Source organism: Syngnathus floridae, chromosome 17 (genome assembly GCF_059516105.1).
Source record: "Syngnathus floridae isolate MCC-2025c chromosome 17, RoL_Sflo_1.0, whole genome shotgun sequence".
Lineage (NCBI taxonomy): Eukaryota > Metazoa > Chordata > Actinopteri > Syngnathiformes > Syngnathidae > Syngnathus > Syngnathus floridae.
The window spans coordinates 9639700-9658258 of NC_142429.1; the positions used below are offsets into that span (position 1 = coordinate 9639700).

The following is an 18559-nucleotide window of genomic DNA, read 5'->3' on the forward strand; positions in this document are numbered from 1 at the left end:
GGTCTCGTTAGATTACGTTGATTGTATTTCATAATAAAATTGAACGAGGAAATGCATTCCGCCTTCAAAATAAAATACATAATGGATGTCATTGTGACGTATTGCTTTTACTTCCGGTGTCAAGGGTCACAACAAGATGGCACCGTCCAGACGCAAACATGCCAACGGCAAGGCTTGTATTATTCCTGGAGGATTTGCAGGTATTTAAACAGTACTTGTGTCGTATAGCTTGTAGATTTCCTTAAATTACCAACGGAAGAGCGCATTTTTGTCATTTCATAAATAAATTTATTGCTCAATAAAGTTATTTTTACTCAAACCTGGCTGGCCTATCCCCGGGGAGGGGTAACGCTGTAGATTTACGTTTAGTCGTTTATAATATGTCTTCCTCTCTTCTTTTGCAGTGTTGCCCTTGAAGTTTGAAGCAGACATGAAATCTGAACACAAATTGTACGTGAAGGAGCACAAAGTTCGGTCAGAGACAGGTTCCCACCGACCACTCGACAGGACGTTGTTTGTCCTCAACATACCGCCATATTGCTCCGAGGTACATTAACAATCAATGAGAACTTCTTGAGTTAACCAGTGAATAAATATCAGTAGATATGTGTGCGTGCACAATTTAAATGACCTAAAAGCATTGATGTGTTTTTTTTTTTGGTCACTCAGAAAGTCGTCGAGGAATTGTTCTCACAATTTGGCTCTGTTAAATACGTGGAGTTGGGTGACCACCCGGGCGCATTCCGCCAATCTGAACCGAAACTGTCCAGATTCTTCAAACCGGCTGAAAAACAGGTAGAGTAACAATGTTTTTTTTTCTAGTTTAATCATTTCTGTTTTGCAATGCCATTCTTCTCATGCCTTTCCTCTCTGCATTCAGAGTTTCAAAGTTGGTTACATCGTGTTCACTAGTCCCTCGAGTATTGCAGCAGCTAAGTCGCACCCTTACAATGTGCCTTTGGTGGTCTGCTCAACAGAGCGTACAGTTAAGACTGGTATACAAAGTGAGTTAAGTTTCCACATTAATAACACCATCATGAGTGTTTTGTTGTGCTTTAAATTCAGTTTGACTTGTGTATGGCTTTCCCAGAATGGATCCAACAGTGCAAAGATTCCATCGTTCCGCCGAACACCCTTCAAAATGTAGTCGATGAGTTCATGAAGAATTATGACAAGACGAAAGAAGAAGTACGTTGAATTTTGTTTGAATGTTTCAAGCGCATTGCATGGTCTTAATGTATTTGTTTTTATTTGTACCAGGAAGCGGAGCGCCTGAAGGAGGAGGAGGAGCAACAGAAAGAGGATGAGGAGGGCTGGGTGAAAGTCACCAGGGGGCAAAAGGGTAGCAAAGCGCGTCCCCACAGTGAGGCCGCCAACAAAAGGACCCTGCAGAAGGAAATGAGGAAGAAGAAGAGGAAGGAGCTCTTGAACTTCTACTCTTGGCAGCATAAAAATACGCAGAAAGAACGTAAGTTGGCTTTGTCCATTATTCATCAGTCTCTGGGAGAATTTGAAGATTTTTTTTTGTCTGTTCTGAAAATAAGGCATGTTGATGTTTTTGGTTTCAGATATTGCTGAACTCAGGAAAAAGTTTGAAGAGGACAAACAAAGAATAGCGCTCCTCAGGGCTCAAAGAAAGTTCAGACCGTATTAAAGCAACGCAACAATCGTTCACTGCGTTGTTTCTCACTTGGCAAATCTCTATCATCTGTATATAATTTAAATGAGCTTAGTCATGTATAACTTGTCATATTCATGCCATAAAGGAAAGTTTGGATTTGTAATTTGTCCAAATATAAACTGATACTAAATGCTGAGTGTAATGTAACAGATAAAATAGTAAAGCGGACCATTTCCTGAAGGCTACGTGAAATATTTATTATGAGATCACAGATCTTCAATTTGAGCATCAGAAACTTGTGTTGCCCTTTGTTTGGGACGCTTCCTGTTGCTTAGACACGATATCGCCACCACCGCCACCACCAGCGTTGTCATCGCCCCCATGCCAGCGAGAACAAACACCATGTCAGTATACACTGAGGAAGAGACATCATAAACCATCAACGATCCAAATCTTCCTGACGAGTTTCGGCATGAGCTGAACTTACCACTCTTCTGCTGAAGACATGGACCACTCTTAATTTTTGTGCTATTCTGACGCAGCAGCAAAGGGCCCAAAGAGACCAGCTGAGTGGGATGAATTTCAGATGAAGCCTCTCTTCTGCTTCTCTCACCTTCAGATGCTGTGGGGGGGTAAGAACATTTTAGTTTGACCCTTAACCCCTTTTCGCTCCACCAGTCTTTCAACCCCAACAACAATAATATACAGTACTCACAAACGATGGCACAGCGTTGTGTACAGTCCTCATCCTGTGTGCAAATTTCCACCCAACAATAGAAGTACATCTGAGAAAAAAAAAAATAGACCCAAAAAGGAGTCGGGAAGCTGTTGGGGTTTTTTTTTCCGCCCCAACTTACTTCTTCAACACTCGGCTGGCCTTTTTTAAAGAAGGCAAAAGTCTTGACGTCAAATCTCCGGACTTGAGAACGGGAATAGGTTTTACCCTGGTTGTCCACAGGGACTGAACCTCTGGAGTCATCCAGGTGGTTAGGACATCTATCCAGGAGGAGAAGATTAGGCTAGCAGCTCCAATTTGGCAATTCTGTTCATTCCTTACCCATCATAAAGAAGCATCCACACAGAGTGTCGAGATGCCGGGTAGGCGAAGCAATCCCTTACATGCAGGGAAAGTGTGGAGTCTGGTGTTGGTTGCGCAATAGAGATTTCCACGTAGATGGTTTCACGCAGTGGCAACGTCAGTGGAAGCTGGTCCTCGGGAATGAAACATGTGAAGGATGCATCTAGATGGATGAAGAAAAGGCTATCAAAGCTAAAAGGGAGTCTTTGCGTTTTATTACCTGTGGCAATTCTCATCTGCACGTTGATGGTTCCCAGACCAACCACAGGTGGCGGGTTGGTCACCTTGTTGAGGGAATGCAGATACGCTACACGCTTTGCCGCTGATGCTTCATATTCACAGTCAACTTGGAGACTTGGAAAGAAAATAAATGGGTCAGGCTTGAGTGAAGACGCAATTGTGGGATATGAAGTACTTGAATGATGATTGGTTTGTCCTCCTAGGGTCGGGCAGCTCCTCCACCTCCAACTCATAGACGACAACATCTCCGTTGACCTAAAGGAAGGTGGAGTAGCAGAATAATCACAGTAAGTGGTCGTCATTGAGTTTTGATTGACAGGTTTGATATCAAGGAATCCGCACGACCTTTGCTTTAACCCCACAATCCATGACGTGAATCTTAAAGACGGAAGCGTGTGGGGTGGCGATCACTGGGATGCAATCTGGCTGATTCTTGACTCGGAGTCTTCTTGGGCGCATGGGCAGGTCCATCATGGTGGCTTCCACAGCAAACACAAAATGTCCATCCAGAGAGCAGGCTGGAAGAATCACCCAAATAAAACATATTTGGCTCTCTATACACATAATTTAATTTGCAAAAACTCACAATTGAGTCTATAATAGCACGTTGCGTCTGTAGAATTGTAGCAGCATCCATAATTGGCGCAGGAAGCTGGAGACACTCTTTGTTGTCCACATTTCACTTGGAGGTCTTTGTGGATCGCACATTCTCCATGGAATTCTGGAACAAATGGTTTTTAAGACACCTGTAGTCAAGGTAACTCAGTTCATCTCCGCTCACTTTTTGGTGGGAGTGGTGGACTCCCCTTGGGTCTCCTTGTCAGAGGGCAGCTGATGTTTACATTGAACAGTCGATCATCTCCTGTCAGCTGCACTTGCACTGGGATGACCACTTTGCTGTCCTGAGGGTTCGAAAGCATCACATTGAATATCGTTTTGTGACTTGAACTATTCAAATGTTCTTTTACCTTCAGTTGAGCGTAGCAGCTGTCGTAGGTGCTGATGAAAATGAGGCTCTGGTTGTTGTGTCTGACCATTTTGACCCCACACAAGCTTTCGGACTTGGGCACTGCGAATGTGGCCCCTGTCTTGTCTGACATAAGAGCAAATTAATCATAACTTTAAAGTATAGCGTAATAGTTCTCAATTTGATGGTGCAGTCTCACCTTTTACGCGAATATTATCGATGACCTGCGAGCCAAATATAGCTTTTATTCCCCTCTGAAAGCAGCTGACTCTGGGCAAGGCAAGATTTTGCCTCCGAGTTGGCGTTGAGCCCTTTTCGATACACAGATGGACTTGAATGTTGAAGGTCAAAACAATGGAAATCAAATAAAATGTTACAAAATGACTATTCATCTCTTTGTAGTGTTAATACTTAGTCTTTCATTAGCATTGCCCACATCTAACTAGGTGGATCGCTAGTTGAAGTAGACAGGTCGGTATCATGTGACTCTCCAATTAGGTCTAATTGGTTAGAAGCTGGAACCCGAGCGACCCTCCGTCATGCATTAATGACACAAATCAGAGCCAATATTAAAATTATTGTTAAAAATGACCATGTATTTGATTAATATTTTGTCGGGAAAATATTTTATGAAAATAAAACATTTACAAACACATCTACATTCTTTTGAATTTGATCAATTAGTTATATATATATATATATAAAGTATATAGAATTAATAATTTACATTCAAGAAAATTCAAACTATTAATCTAATCTTAAATTGTTATTTACAATAATGTAACAATTTATAGTTAATTTCAACAAACTATTTTTGAATAACTACATTTAAAATATGTATTTTACAGAATTGCACAAAAATATTGTACGTATTTGCACAATTCATTTTGAAATCAAAATTAAATTTTATTGCTGCCTTCAGGTTTAAGCGAGGACGTTTCAGAGACTCAGAAGATCCTACCTTTATTTTGATTTTACAGGAAGTGACGTATGCCCAGGTGGTGTCGTGGCGTAACGCGTGACGTATGTGGCGTTTCTTGTCAGTGGAGCGCAAACAAACTCCACCAAACACCAGCGAGCGCAACAGCTACACGACCATGGCGTTAAATAGAAATCACTCCCAAAATGGCGGAGTGATGATCAACAATGGAGAAAGGTATGATAAACTTCCTTTTTTATTTTCTTTGTCAACGCGATTTGACGGAAAAATTGGCCTTGTTGGCTTGTTTAGTTTGTAATCAACATCAACATCGTGGCCTAGTTTAGCTTTAGCACAACTAAGCTGACGCAGCTGTGCCGCTGGCTGTTTTCCACGTGATGTTTTTAAAATGTTTTTAAAACAGATTTTTCCAAATTTGCGTACTATAGTGACGGTTCCGCTGTAGTTTACCTCATTAAAGAAAGGCGCGCTATAAGCTAACTTTCAAAACAGGAAGCCAGTATGTTGACATTATCTTGTCGGTCACTTTACTGGGTATAATCGAATTTATCACAATTTTGAGATATTAATTTCGAAATGTGAGTAATATTTTTAGTCTGAAGTGACGTAGAATTCAATTACATCATACTTAGAGTTGTTTTTGGAAGCTTTAGCTAAATAATGTCAAATATTCTGGTATTAAGTTAAATAAGGTAAGTTACGATACATATCGAGTTCTAACATGACCTACAAGTTTAAATAGTTTCATAATTAAGCTATGTTAATAAATCTAAACGATAGAAATTATTTGACCAGCCATTTATCTGTTCCAGCCCCTCCCCAAAACACAGTTGTTTTATAACACGTTTTCAATAACAACAAATGGCGCCGCATTAAAATAAAAATAGAAAGATATAAGCTGGTTTTATAAAGTCAAGTTACAGTATATCTGCCTTTAAGGGGCGTGGCCTAGTGAATGGCTTTAAGAGCAGGAGTCAAGTTGTGGCAGGAGCTCCTTTTTGAGTGTTTCATTTGATATATATTTATATAAAAAAAGGTTTTTGGACATCAGATTCAAAACAAGAATTGTCTGGTTCAGAATTTGTGTGTCTGACTGGCATTCGTAAGTGCAAAAATTGAACAAAACCCGAATTTTAATCTTTTTTTTCCTTCCTCACCAGTGTATTAAGGGAATGTAAAAATGTGGAGCTGTCGTTCAGTGATGTCAGCAGTAAATCGGATCTACTTAAGGGGACCAAGAAGGGCACTGTGTACCTCACACCATACAGGGTAATGCCGACATGACATACTATGAGTCATTTGCTGGTACTTTAGCTGTTCTTTCCATTATGTCGTTGACCTTACTCTTATGTTTTTTTTTTGTTTTTTTTTTTAACCGCCCGCTGGCTTAGATGGTGTTTGTGTCCAGTAATACAAAAGATTGCCTGGGTTCTGCCATGTTCCCCTATTATCTGATGAAGGGATGCAGCATCGAGCAGCCCGTGTTTGCTGCCAACTACATTAAAGGGACAGTGTCAGCTGAGCCGGGCGGTAGGTATTTTAATTTTAGTGCTTTTTAGAAGTAAAAAAAAAAAAAAAAACCTTTCTAAATATAAATCTAAAATATGTTTGACTGTGTAATTACCAGGTGGCTGGGAGGGTCAGGCTCATTTCAAGATGTCATTTCCCAGCGGAGGAGCCATCGAGCTCGGCCAGCATCTCTTCAAACTGGCCACAAATGGTTTCTTCATGACTTTCCGTTCTTGCATTAGCACAGCTTATGGGTAAAAGGCGTTACAAAACACGTGTTACCACACTGTCTTACAGCTTCCCGTGGAGCCCCGGCCCAGAATGGTGCTGCGTCATATCATGGCTACCCTTCTCCTGGAATGATGAACGGCTACGGCCCGCCTCCACCTGCCGCTCAAGGCTATCCTTTTGCGCCCGCTCCGCAGCAGAACGGCTTCTACCCGCAACCGCCGCCTCCTCCTGCTGCTCCGGGCAACATGGGCTACCCTTACCCAGCAGCTGCTCCAGGTGCTGGTTTTTTTTTTTTTCTCCCAAAATATGACCGATTATGAAAGCAAAAATGTCCTTGATTTTCTCTGTCGGAATTAATTCCATACATTCACTTTTTGGGGGTTTTTGCCTTTGCTGGATTTGCAACAGCTGTTTTGCCTCAAGGCATCTCAAGGTCAGTGACCTTATGTGTTGACATGCATTCCAGGAATGTACCCATACCCAACCGGGTCTGACTACATGGCCCCACCTCCCCCGTATCCAGGGCCACCTCCAAACTGGGCTGCACCCCCGCAGAACTGGACAGCTCCACCACCTCCAGGTTTGAACCCCCACCCTCTCTTGAGTTTTCCTCTTCTGCTTCATTGCACCCGTCAGATGCGATCCATCTGGCCCAAAGTGAATCACTTTAAATCAGTCCACCTCGGAAAAAAAAAGCAACTCATGATCTCTCATGTGCTGTTATTTAATTTCCCCCCCTCATCTGCTGAGATATCATGTGTTGGCCATCTGATTTTGCATGAAAGACTAAATCCTCAGGGTGCAGAAATGGACTTCATGTTGTGTATTGGTTATTTGTCTTCCCTTTATGATTGATGTTTATTTCAGGCCCAGGTAACGCCAAAGCCGCAGAAGCAGCAGGCAATGCGTACTACAATCCCAGCGATCCACACAATGTCTACATGCCCACGGTAACATACTTTTCATCTAGTAACGTGGAAGTAGTCATGTAATTTTATTTTGTCTTAATACCATTTTATTTTATTTGATTGATAAAGGAGATGCCTCCTCCATATGCACCTTACCCAAACTCTCCTGAAAAGAAAAACAACTGAGTTTCGGGTACAGACACTTCCTCCTTGTCTTCTGGTGGATCCCTGACCACGGTATATGGCATATTACAAAACACCACATTTAATCTCTTACAATTCAGTTTTGTGAAGTTACAACTTGCAACCCCCCCTCAGTCAAAAAGCCCTCTGTGGCTATTTTGCTTAATATAATAATTGTTGTCATGTTCTAAACAGTAATGTCTGAAGCTGAAAGGAGGCAGTGGGATGATGAATGTATTATTATTATTTTTTTTTTGAAACGACCGAGCTGTACCACCACACACTTTCTTGGAGTTCATTCGTGTCGCTTTTAACAACCGAACTTATTATCAGTGTATTTCAGTGGTGTCATTTACAGTGTGTATTTCCTATACTGTTTTTGAATGGAGTGTTTATTCGTATACAATAGCAGCAGAAATGGGTTGAATAGACTTTAGTCATGCATTGATGGCCGTCAATACTTCCTGATTCATCTAATAGCTTACGTACGATCAGCAACAATTACAGTTTCGAGATAACCCAAATTGCACCTTTTTTTTTTTTTTAATCCTTATTTTCATACAATAAGTGTGCAATATTCCCGGTTGACAATGGCCGTAGTGGAAAATCAGGGCTCACCCGAGTGACGTTGTTCTCTTGGCCTCTCTTGCATTCATGTATGCAAAGGCAAGCTGAAACCTTCTTTGTAATTAGGCCAGTATGCGGTTACCAGGTTTCATCATTTAGAGAACAACAGCGTTTTGCCTCCCGTCAAATCTCCTGAGGGCTAACCATTTTTTTTTTGTTGCTGATATTAACAGGTCTTTGCACACCCTTAACAAATAGTGTGGATTTGAAATTTGCTTTACTCATATAATGTCTATAAATGAATAATGCTTGGCTGAAAGTTCTTTAACTGAAATCTATTAAATTTGTCATTTATTGATTCTAATATTTCCTTGAGCCTCGGCAGTTATTATTTCAAGAGAATCACTTTTAAAAAAAAAAAAAAAAAAAAGCCTTGTTAATACGACTATTTCAACCATTTTTATTATTTTCCCACAGACAAGTTGAACCCTTACAGTTTTAACCACACAACAGATGTATCACAGTAATATTTTTAGGGATGTAAATAAATATGAATAATGCACAACGACATGAAAAATGCTTTGCAGTTTTTAACTTCAAATTGCCATCGCGAATGATCACAAAACAAACGGCTAAAAATTTACGGCACCATTCACTCATGAGAAACACAACTTTATGGCTTAACGTCCACTTAATTTCCAGTTCCCAATTAAAGAATCGGAAATTGCTCGCTACGATAAACTGCATTTGTGTTGATCTTACTACAACCTGAAAAAATACACAGCGCTCCCAATAGTCATCTCTAATTATACAACAAAAAAACTAGCTAATAATCTAATTTGGGACTAACAAATAATGCTACATTACTGCTAAGCAGAAGTGAGGTATGCATATATATTTTTTTAGTGTTCCCTTTTGTTATGCACACAAATACACAAGTCACAGTACATTTTTGGATTCACAAACATACTACACTTGTTTTCTTTCGTGTAAAGAGAAGCACAATACTGAAGTGACATTACCGTCTGTTTTCTCAGTTGAATCGAGTGTCAGTGAAGCGGTCAGAATGAGTTTCTACGGCTCCTCCTGTATAAACCACACCTCATTGCGCCGTCCGTAGGGCTTGATTGGCGAGTCGTAACTGCAACAGAAGTATTGCTTGCGCTGGAACGGCGCCGTCTCGCCGAGGGTGCGTGTCAAACGCAAAGCTTCTGCTCGGAACTCGCTCTCACCTGCAAATCCTCCAAATTGCCTGTGGGAAAAAAAAAAAAAAAATCGTAGTTGAATTCTGTGGTTTGTTGTGACTAAAAAAATAACTCACAGTGTATAGACGGTCATGCCAGGCCGCTCCTCAACTTTAACGGTCGTGTCCGTAGGTGTTGGAGGGCATTGCTGGTAGACGGTAGGGATGCGGATGGCAACCACCAGACGACGGGACAGAACGCCGTCGTTGCGAGGGTAGACGGTGATAATAGTCGGGGCTGCCGTTCCCATGGCTTCACCTTGTTGAGAAAAGAATAATAGTATATCGAAATTGATTGCCACAATTTGTACGTCGCTTTTCATGGGAAAAGTTCCTACCTTGTTCGTTGCTTCCACCGATATACATGAGGAGCTTCCTCACCAGCTCGCCTGTCACCTGGTCATAAGTGCGTCCCTCCGAGGAAACGACAGCGTATTTAGCGGCGTCGTAACGCCGTACCTCGAAGCTTACGCCATCCTAGAGATGTGGAAGGATTTCGGCATGAGTGACTCCATGTGCAAATTTTTTTTCTCAACCCAAAACCCAAGTTTAATGAATAACATTTAGGTCAGCCATGAGGTTGACTAGCTTAACACAGGTTGCCCTTCAAAGCTTTTAGCGTGTGCACATGTATGTTTGTGTTTGCACAATTGCACATACGTGCTTGTGCCAAACAAGTGCGGCCCGGATAAAACCATCCAGAGGACAACACGTTTTCCTCTGATGTGATTTAATGTCTCCTGCTGCCGCAGTGGGTTCAGTCAGGCTACACATTATAATAGGCCAGAGATACACAATGTTACATAACGCAGGCAAAACACAACTTGCCCCCCCCCCCCCTTCAGCCTCCAGCGCACTGTTACCATGATGCAAGCGTCTTTTCATGTGATTTCCAGGGGTTAATGCGGAACGTGGCCACGCTGCTCCATCGCTACGCAATTGTGACCTTAATACGTTTTGAGGGGCTTCTGTGGCTTCATTGCATAATTACACATGCAGGAAATCACTTTTTTGTCCAAGGTTGCCAGTGTAGGAATGTAAAGGTCATTCAAATGCTATTTATTCAGCAGTTTAAATGTAAAAATGAAGAGTAAATCGCTGGTCATGTTGTGTTATTTAGTCTTTTAATTACATCACGTCTGGACCAGGTTGCTCCTCTGTACTTCTTCTCAGTTTTAATTAAGTATGGAAGGTGTCAGATGGGTGTCCGAGGGTTTCGGTAACAATCTCTGATTTCCGTATCGGTTGTTTAAACTTGAGTCCAGTTTAGAGATTTGATGGTTGTAAAATCAGCTGCTCGTTTCCAAAGAAACCGAGTCAATTTTTGGAGAATCTAGTTTTAGTCCAGATTTGGTCATTCAATTTAACGACTTTGCAAAAGTTCGTAAACAACAACACGTCAGACGCTCTTGCCAATAGCAGACCAAGGTGGATGACCCCATGAGTGAGTTATTAAAATCAGCCTTGCATCCCCCAAAGCCTAAATCTGGCCTCAGAACTCCCAACAGATGATCACCAAAGCATGCATGCCTCCTTGCACTCGTAGTGAGTCAAAAGAGCACATGGACAACAAGTAGCTGCCGGGCATCGCCAGAGTTAACACACCAACGCTCGCTTTCCATGGCATTCTCTTCAATATATGGAGATGATGAAGCCAAGAAGGATGACAGAGATGAGAAAAGGTCACGGCCTTCCTTGTGATGTCATCGCTGTGTGAGCTCAGTACATGTGAATAATGTGAGCCAGGAGGTTGACCACAAACGGGCTCAGGTAGCTCGCGTGCATACGTCTAGCTTGCATAAGAAATACAATAGAATAATTTAAATATAGATATTTTTTTACTAAACATGGCTAATGAGAATCTATATTTACTTCTAGTCTCATAGTTTGCATGATGAGTTTGAAAATGTGCCGATTCCTTTTTTACCTTGGTCTCCGTGCTCAGCAGTTTATATTCCGTCTCCTCCGTGTTTCCAAAAAGCGAATTTTTGAGCATTCCAAACATGTCGCACCTCTCACTCTTTGACGCTCCCTTCTTCTTGTCACCCTAATGTCTCTCGACTCCAAATGTTTTAGGTATCCACTCGGTTCTTCAACGTGCACGCCACTTCTCGGCTTACTGCTTCCTCATCAACTCATCCTTCTGTGCGCCTTCCGCGGCCACAAGTTAGAGATGCTCGCTGCCTCGCTGTCTTTTTTTCTTTTTGAGTGAGTGAGGGAGGGAGAGAGAGAGAGAGAGAGACTCCACTCTCCACTCTCAGTGCCTCCGCCTTTCTCACACTTGTCTTTTCGCTCTACATTTACACACAGGCACAAACTGGAAAAAGCATTCACACTCTGTTGAAATGCAAAATAAGCAAAGCAGAGAAAACAAGCATTGCAATGGATGGGGCGATATTATCTATATTTGTTATCTCTATGCTCTACTTTATATGTATAGTTTTTTTCACGTTTATTTGTGCATTATTAATTGGGACACAAGGCTTTGGTTTGTCACAATGCATTGAGTGTGTAGAATGTGGCCAATGCACAAGTTACTTGCCTTACTCCTGGTGTCGCAGTGACTTGCTCGGCTTTGGGGGCATTCTTTTTAAATTGACTTTGAAAGCAATGTTAGTCATCAGCGGGTTGCAGGGGGGGGGCAGAGAAAGAGAGATTAATGGAAAAACAGTGCAATGGAAAACTGTGACTGGTGTCACTGTGGGCAAAGTGAGAAAGCAATGAATGGACCGACCTCCGTTAGCTGCGAGGGACAACTTTACTGATGGCTTGTTTGTAGCTTTGTGACTTGAATTCTCAAATAGAAAGTTTCCATTTTGAAACTGAATTTATGACGACGTTATAATGGTGGTTGAAATAATAACCATTAATCATGCCTTGGATTCGAAAGGAAGGAAAACAAATATTAAGCAATGAATAGTTTAATTGAGAAAGTAGAATAGTTGCCTGCCACTGCTTTTGAATATTTAAAAACATTTGCAGGACCAAAGTAAATACATTGTTGGGTACATTTATTTAGAACGCTTTCTCCAAACGTTTCCTCCCTGGCAGAGTCCACAGCCTTTACTCTTCTCTAATAACACATAGTCCGTTTGAAGGTTGCTGTTCATGAGGCATCAGTTCTTCCATCGGTCCCCGTGCAGCCTTCACTTCTCCCAGCCTTTGCCTCCTGGCTGAGTAGGCAACCTGAGCCCCACCAGACCCGCCGCCTCTTCAGTCCTGCACTCTTCCTTTCCATGGTAGAGGTTATGCAGGATTTGGTGGTTCCTGGAAGCTGCCAGCAGACACAGGTAGGTTTGTGAAGCATGGAGCGCCTCCTGCTGGGCACGGCAATGCCTCTCACCCGTCACCTGCAGCAGAGAAGAATTGATTTAAACCCCGGCACTTTTTATTAATTACAACTGACACGAAAAGGACATTAGTGGGGGCAGGGAGCCAGGATGTGGCAAATGAAGTGACATTAACAACAGATACACAATCATTACCAGCTTTTCTGAGTCAACAATATTCTGCTTCATCTGCTAAAGCAAGTGATGCTGACATTAAGCATTTGCTCCAGTCCCGATGATCTCGCGTATACATTATAATGTCCCTGGGCCATTTTTGGAGCTTTAACAAATACACACTGACAGGCTCGAGTCTTCCCCCTAGCTGTTGTGCATCACTGCACATGCATTCAGCCACCGTGGTGAGCCTTGTTCGCTCAAGCGTTCATAATTTAAGCTTTAAGCCTATATGCTTAACTATCTAAATGTTTCATTTCAACGGGCAGCGTCACTGTGTTTGAATGTACCATTAATCCTTCCACTTGTACATTTTCCCCCTTTAGGGTCAAAGGTGAGCAGGAGCCTTGCACTCATCTCAAGTCAATTACAAGACACTAAATAAAAAGACAATTTAGGGGTTTCAATTGACTGTAATAAGTGCAGTTATCCTAGTAACGATTAAATTTAGATGTTTCTGCTAAACTGGATGCTAATGCAGTGTGCATGTGTGCTAAAGTGTCCAGTCAAGAATCCACGTTGGGTAACACTACTAGGCTGCAATGTTAGCTGTTAGCTGTTAGCATGCCCTTGGGTTGCGCTGCAGTCACAATATAATATGGCCATACGTGTACATGGTGTTTTAAATATTATTAAAATAACAAAACGCATTTAACAAATGGAAAAAATACCACTAAATGTGTATTGATTAAGAAAAGTTAGCTGGCAAAAGTAGAACTGCAGGAAAGAGAAAACTTGCCTGATTTTTGCGAAATTGATCGGTTACGTAGTTATACGCCAGCGACTGCTTATAAGTTTGCCCTTGCATGGCTCGTAACTCTTTGAGAATCCCCCTGTAGATGCGCAAGGAAGATGAAGACGCTGCCATCTTTAGATAAATGTTTTGATCGGAGAGCGATGTCTGCACTCCGCAACCAGACCAACTTAATCAAACGTCGCACAATCGAGCACTCAAGAGCGCCACAGAAACACCTGGCTTGCTGTCAGACCTCGACGTTTTCTCGACGGAGAAAGGTAATACATTTTTCCAGAATACGTGCTTTTTGTTGCTTATTGTCACAAAAGTTACACTATTTGTTTTTTTGTTGTCAGTTGAAATTGCGTTTTTAACACAATAAACTCTTGGTACTTATATGTACACTGTCGAAGTCGGGCTATGCGAATTCACGTTACATTTAAGCGACAAACAAAACCACTTAAAGTGTTTCCTATAGCCTACTCGTTCTAAAAAAATAAATAAAATAAAATAAAAGGAAAACGACACAAAACCATGTTGGTCTATGTTATGTGTTTTTTAAAATAGTCGTAACTTTATTAATGTTTACATTGTAAAGGGGGGGGGGGCATAATCTCTGTTAAAGATAAATAACAGTCCTGGCAAAATCTAAATAACTCAACTAACCTGCGAATCTTGTTAACTGTTATAAATTTAGTTTTTGTCATCTCTTTCTAAATATAAAGTTGTTGTTCTTTCCACTTATACTGTCTTTTTTGTTGTAATCAGTGGAAAACAACTTTTTTAATCACTTCACTTTATGCTGTGTCAAAGCCACATTTTTTATTTGATTTATGACCCAAGTGATGTGTACTCGACTTGACTTGCTTGAAAAATGAAAGTTCAACCCTTGTATCTTACTTTTTAACTTGCATCTATCTCCTAACTCTGCCAAGTAATCGCTTGCCACCTTATCCAAGCATATGTACTGCCAAAGGCCACTAGAGGGAGCCATTCTCCTGTCAGTTTCACACACCAGTTGGGTTCCTCGACATTTGCAGGCTCCCCTCTGCTCGCTTTCTCGCACACTCTTTCAATGAATACTAATGCAGAGAGCGAGCAAGCGAGCGAACCTCCCTTCCTCCCATCTTTTTCGCAGGGATGGGCGGGAGAGGGGAGACAGAGCAATTCCAGCTTCACATCTTTCCCTCAGTGCTTGACTAGCAGCAGCCCCCCCTGCACGCCTTTTTTCCTCCTCCCACTGTGTGTTGCTGCTGCAACAATGTCTTACCTGTGCGAGTGGCAGCCCACGTCCAAGCAGAGTTGAGGGACAGAGGACACCTGTGCCTGCTTTTTCCTCATCTGGATGGGAAGCTTTTTTGGGGGAGAGCGAGAGAAGAGAGCAGAAGGCAGGAGGGGAAGGGGAACAACTCGCCAAGCCCCCCTTCCACACATAAACTGGAGACGACGGAGGCCACTGGAGTATTTGCTTTTATCTTTCGCTTTCTCTTCTTTTTTTTCCTCATCGCGCTGCTGGGAGGTGCTTTGTCTGTTCATTTGCTGGCTCTCTCACTTCTCTGTCTGCTCATCTATTTTGCCATTTACCTGGTCAACAATTTTTTCTATTTATGAGCCAGACAAGGAGGGGGAGAGAGACGGGAAAGAAGAAGGAGGAAGGGGATTTTTCCCCCCCCCATTTTTTTATCCTTTCTTTTACCCCCTCATCATTAATTCTTTCTCCTCTCTCAATTGCTTTCACCTCCAGCCCTTTCTTTCTTTCCCTGTGCAGCCCACGCTCCCTCCTCCCCTCGCTGCCACCACCGCCGCCTCCTCCTCCTCTCGACGCCGCTCATTGTCCACTCATAACTTTGGCTACTTTTCGAAGCCGCCAAATGTGCTAATTCCCTTCCCCACGATGAAGACATTTTAATCGGCTCCCCTCTTTTTTCTACTTTGTTACTTTTATACCTTTCTCTACCCCTCCTCCTATTTTTCCCCCCTTCCTTCCATCCTATGCATCCTTTTTTGGGCGGTTCTTAAATCTAACCATAGGTAGGTCTATTTGGTGTTTAGTGTCTGTCACCAAGTCTCGTTTTCTTGTGCTAGCAATGTTTCCGAAGGTCTGTCGCGTGCATTTACTATGCACACTTTGACATATTATTGCCTCCATATCATTCTGTTATATATATATTTTTTGTTCTGTTTGACTACAACCCCAAGCAAGGACCGCCTTCCTCTTGCCCATCGTCATCAAACCACATTCCAGCAGCATTGTCATTTCTATGCTACTGCAAAAAAAAAAAAAGTCTGCTCTTGTGCCTTCATTAAACATGGAAAATGTCTCACAGCTTCCTCCCTCCCATGTGCCGCCCGCCATGCCCAATAAGAGACATCTGTTCAATGGAGGACGTTTCCATCATTGACTGATCATCATTTTTGGAAATAAAATGAGCTTTGCAGACAAGTTAGTCATGTGAAGGTCAAACTGTGTGCATGGATACTTCGAGACAAGCTGTGTGTTCACTTTGGCTGTCATCTGTGTTTCAACACTTTCCTGCCCCCCCCCCCCCCCCCCCCTCTCACACACACCCACGTTCCATCTCATATCGCTCTCAACTGACTTGTTCCTGCAGACAGACTGACACAAGCTTTGAAAGACAATGGACTAGAAGGAAAAAAAAGCTTTCATCTTGCAGAAGATTTTTTTTCTCTCTCCTTTTCCTTGTAATTATTATTATTTTTAGTCCCTTGACATCCATATTTCTTTCGATCCATCATCTCATATGATCCACATATTAATTCATTTCAATTTCTTTTGCTCATCCAGCATCTTAAAAAAATGTCATGTCCAACCATGCATACGTTGTCTTTTATCACTTGGCAGAATTGTGATGCAATTTAGTTGTGTTATATTTATTTAGGGTTATTTTTGCTATCCAGTGAACAGATGGTTAATGAAATTCTGTTTGATTTTTTGGGGGGGTGGGAGTGAATGTGGTGAATTGAAAACCAAGATTATTTGAGTGTGTCGTGAGAGAGAGAGAGAGTGTCTGAGTTATGCGTTAGAGTCAAAACAACCAACAGATGCATAGCAAAGTGAAGACAGTCACACAACTCCTTTTTTTTTTTTGTTCACTTTTTTTTGTATTCCCATTTCTCTAGGGGAACTTTAATGTTTTCTCTGCCCACTACATGAAGATAATGACAAGTGGGAAACTGTTACCCCCATAAGGGTATTCTGGATGGAGCTCTTTTTCTTTCTTTCTGTGGAATTACCTTTTTAAATCCTGGATATCTAATTCCAAACGTTTAAAAAAAAAAAAATCTGACAAGGGATTTTCTTTCCTTAATGGGCTGAAGCTGCTTTGACATATTCTTTCTTTTTTTTCCTTTGTGGGATTTTACTAATGGACTGAAGACCCCAAGCAGCATATTTTGTCTAATTGATAACGTAATACTGATTCTTTCAATTGCTCCAACCAACTATTTTTTATTAGTTATATTATTTTTATCCAATAGGTGAGTACATTGCTTGAAATTCACTCATGTTGTTTTTGCCTTGCAATCTTTTGGATAATGACTTTATCATAAAAATATTTAGATTATTCATATAAATCTATTGGGCTTTTTTTTGCGTGTGTGTGAGAGATGACTAATGTAAGTAGTTGAATTGCTATTTTTGATTAGTTTCTGTCTGCAGTATAGCAAGAGTAACGGGGAGCAAGGGATGTAAACATTCATAGTTTGTTTCCTGCCATCCGCCTGATTAGCACTTATCCTCACCCATACAAGCAAAAGCTTTTTTTTTTGCATCCTTGTGATTCCGCCTTCCCAATTGGCCGCAATGCCTAATAAAATGACATCCATAAATAGTCATGCATGGGCATGAGCTCAACGCAATCATTTTATCGGCTTGCAAAATGTGAGAGCAACTCGGCATCCCGTCGAATGAGATGTTCAGTGTGTCGGATGCAAAATGTGCTTTCACACCCACTCTTACTTTTGACAGACACACACACCCACACAGAGAGTCACAAACATCCATCAAAGGTTCAGCCGTGATTGACCCCTTTTCTCTGATTAACTCTCCTGTCGTTGACATCAGTTTGGATTTATATTGCGTGCGTGCGTGTTTGTCTGCAGTCAAGGTTATGACCGTACCTGGGACCTGCTCTCATAACGTCGGGATCATTACCCCATTGTCCTCGGTTCTGTAGATGCACGTGTGACTGAACCGACTGCGGTATCGAGAAGCAAATTGTTTGTCACAGCTGCTGCGATGCAAAATGGACGTTTGGAGTGCAAACTCGGCTGCGCCTCTGTGGCACACGGCTCAACAAGCCCTTCAAGGCTATGAGCGAGAATAGAGACTATTTTGCTGAAATTTTCACTGCGATGTGAATCTTTTTGTCTCTATTATGACAACTATAAAAGAGAAAATGTCATTATGGATGTTGATTTAGTTGATAATGCCCTTTTGAAGTTTGTTTGAATAAGGTTTCTGTGGAAACAGAAAAACAAAATGGCCGACATTCATGTTGAAATTCTCCAACGCATGGAAAAGATTCAGTGACACTGCCATCTACTGGCCTGGCATGCATCTGTAATAATATGACGCTATGCCCAAATATATATATATTTTTCTTACAACTTCGATTTGGGCTGTTATAGTGTAGAGTACGAATGCTAAACTTGTTTTCCCTTTCACAAACATAGTTCAAGATGATGCTAGTATTTGTCAATAGAACACTTTCAGCTTTGTTGTAAAAATAAAAAACAATTCATGATTAATACCCCTGGCAGTGTTTAGAGTTTAAAAACCGCTCAAGAAGGTGTTGTGGAAAACAAGTGTGC

The 18559-nt window shown here is 41.6% G+C and overlaps 6 protein-coding genes across 8 annotated transcripts in view; 3 read left to right on the forward strand and 3 right to left on the reverse strand.

Annotated features, from left to right (window-relative positions):
* The first annotated feature begins 100 nt into the window (after nt 1–100).
* On the forward strand, nt 101–1862 carry rrp7a (ribosomal RNA processing 7 homolog A). Its single transcript, XM_088358136.1, has 7 exons — nt 101–200; nt 405–547; nt 670–795; nt 881–1004; nt 1091–1188; nt 1261–1468; nt 1569–1862. The coding sequence occupies exons 1-7, from the start codon at nt 137–139 to the stop codon at nt 1652–1654; spliced, it is 849 nt and encodes a 282-aa protein (XP_088214262.1). The 5' UTR covers nt 101–136; the 3' UTR covers nt 1655–1862.
* Nucleotides 1853–4418, reverse strand: LOC148384357 (zona pellucida sperm-binding protein 4-like). Its single transcript, XM_088358133.1, has 12 exons — nt 4106–4418; nt 3908–4032; nt 3721–3841; nt 3526–3660; nt 3285–3457; nt 3115–3194; nt 2920–3053; nt 2679–2862; nt 2479–2617; nt 2337–2406; nt 2109–2243; nt 1853–2036 (listed from the first exon to the last, which is right to left on the reverse strand). The coding sequence occupies exons 1-12, from the start codon at nt 4296–4298 to the stop codon at nt 1888–1890; spliced, it is 1638 nt and encodes a 545-aa protein (XP_088214259.1). The 5' UTR covers nt 4299–4418; the 3' UTR covers nt 1853–1887.
* Nucleotides 4419–4988: 570 nt separating this feature from the next.
* Nucleotides 4989–8610, forward strand: wbp2nl (WBP2 N-terminal like). Its single transcript, XM_088358141.1, has 8 exons — nt 4989–5062; nt 6007–6115; nt 6238–6376; nt 6474–6566; nt 6653–6862; nt 7053–7166; nt 7454–7536; nt 7624–8610. The coding sequence occupies exons 1-8, from the start codon at nt 5004–5006 to the stop codon at nt 7678–7680; spliced, it is 864 nt and encodes a 287-aa protein (XP_088214267.1). The 5' UTR covers nt 4989–5003; the 3' UTR covers nt 7681–8610.
* A 74-nt stretch (nt 8611–8684) lies between these two features.
* Nucleotides 8685–11671, reverse strand: LOC148384359 (heme-binding protein 1-like). Its single transcript, XM_088358139.1, has 4 exons — nt 11415–11671; nt 9826–9964; nt 9566–9746; nt 8685–9496 (listed from the first exon to the last, which is right to left on the reverse strand). Exons 1-4 carry the CDS (start codon nt 11490–11492, stop codon nt 9319–9321), a joined length of 576 nt encoding a protein of 191 aa, XP_088214265.1. The 5' UTR covers nt 11493–11671; the 3' UTR covers nt 8685–9318.
* Nucleotides 11672–12392: 721 nt separating this feature from the next.
* Nucleotides 12393–13938, reverse strand: fmc1 (formation of mitochondrial complex V assembly factor 1). The gene is made up of 2 exons (XM_088358143.1): nt 13730–13938; nt 12393–12837 (listed from the first exon to the last, which is right to left on the reverse strand). Exons 1-2 carry the CDS (start codon nt 13856–13858, stop codon nt 12634–12636), a joined length of 333 nt encoding a protein of 110 aa, XP_088214269.1. The 5' UTR covers nt 13859–13938; the 3' UTR covers nt 12393–12633.
* Nucleotides 13670–18559, forward strand: part of grin2ba (glutamate receptor, ionotropic, N-methyl D-aspartate 2B, genome duplicate a) — a 65638-nt gene continuing 60748 nt past the window's right edge. For 2 of the 3 annotated variants that reach the window (XM_088358129.1, XM_088358128.1), the window contains exon 1: nt 13670–14004. The gene's annotated coding sequence lies outside the window, so the exon portion shown is untranslated. Of the gene's footprint in view, nt 14005–14864; nt 15758–18559 lie in introns of all 3 variants that reach the window. The other variant, XM_088358130.1, reaches the window with a different exon arrangement.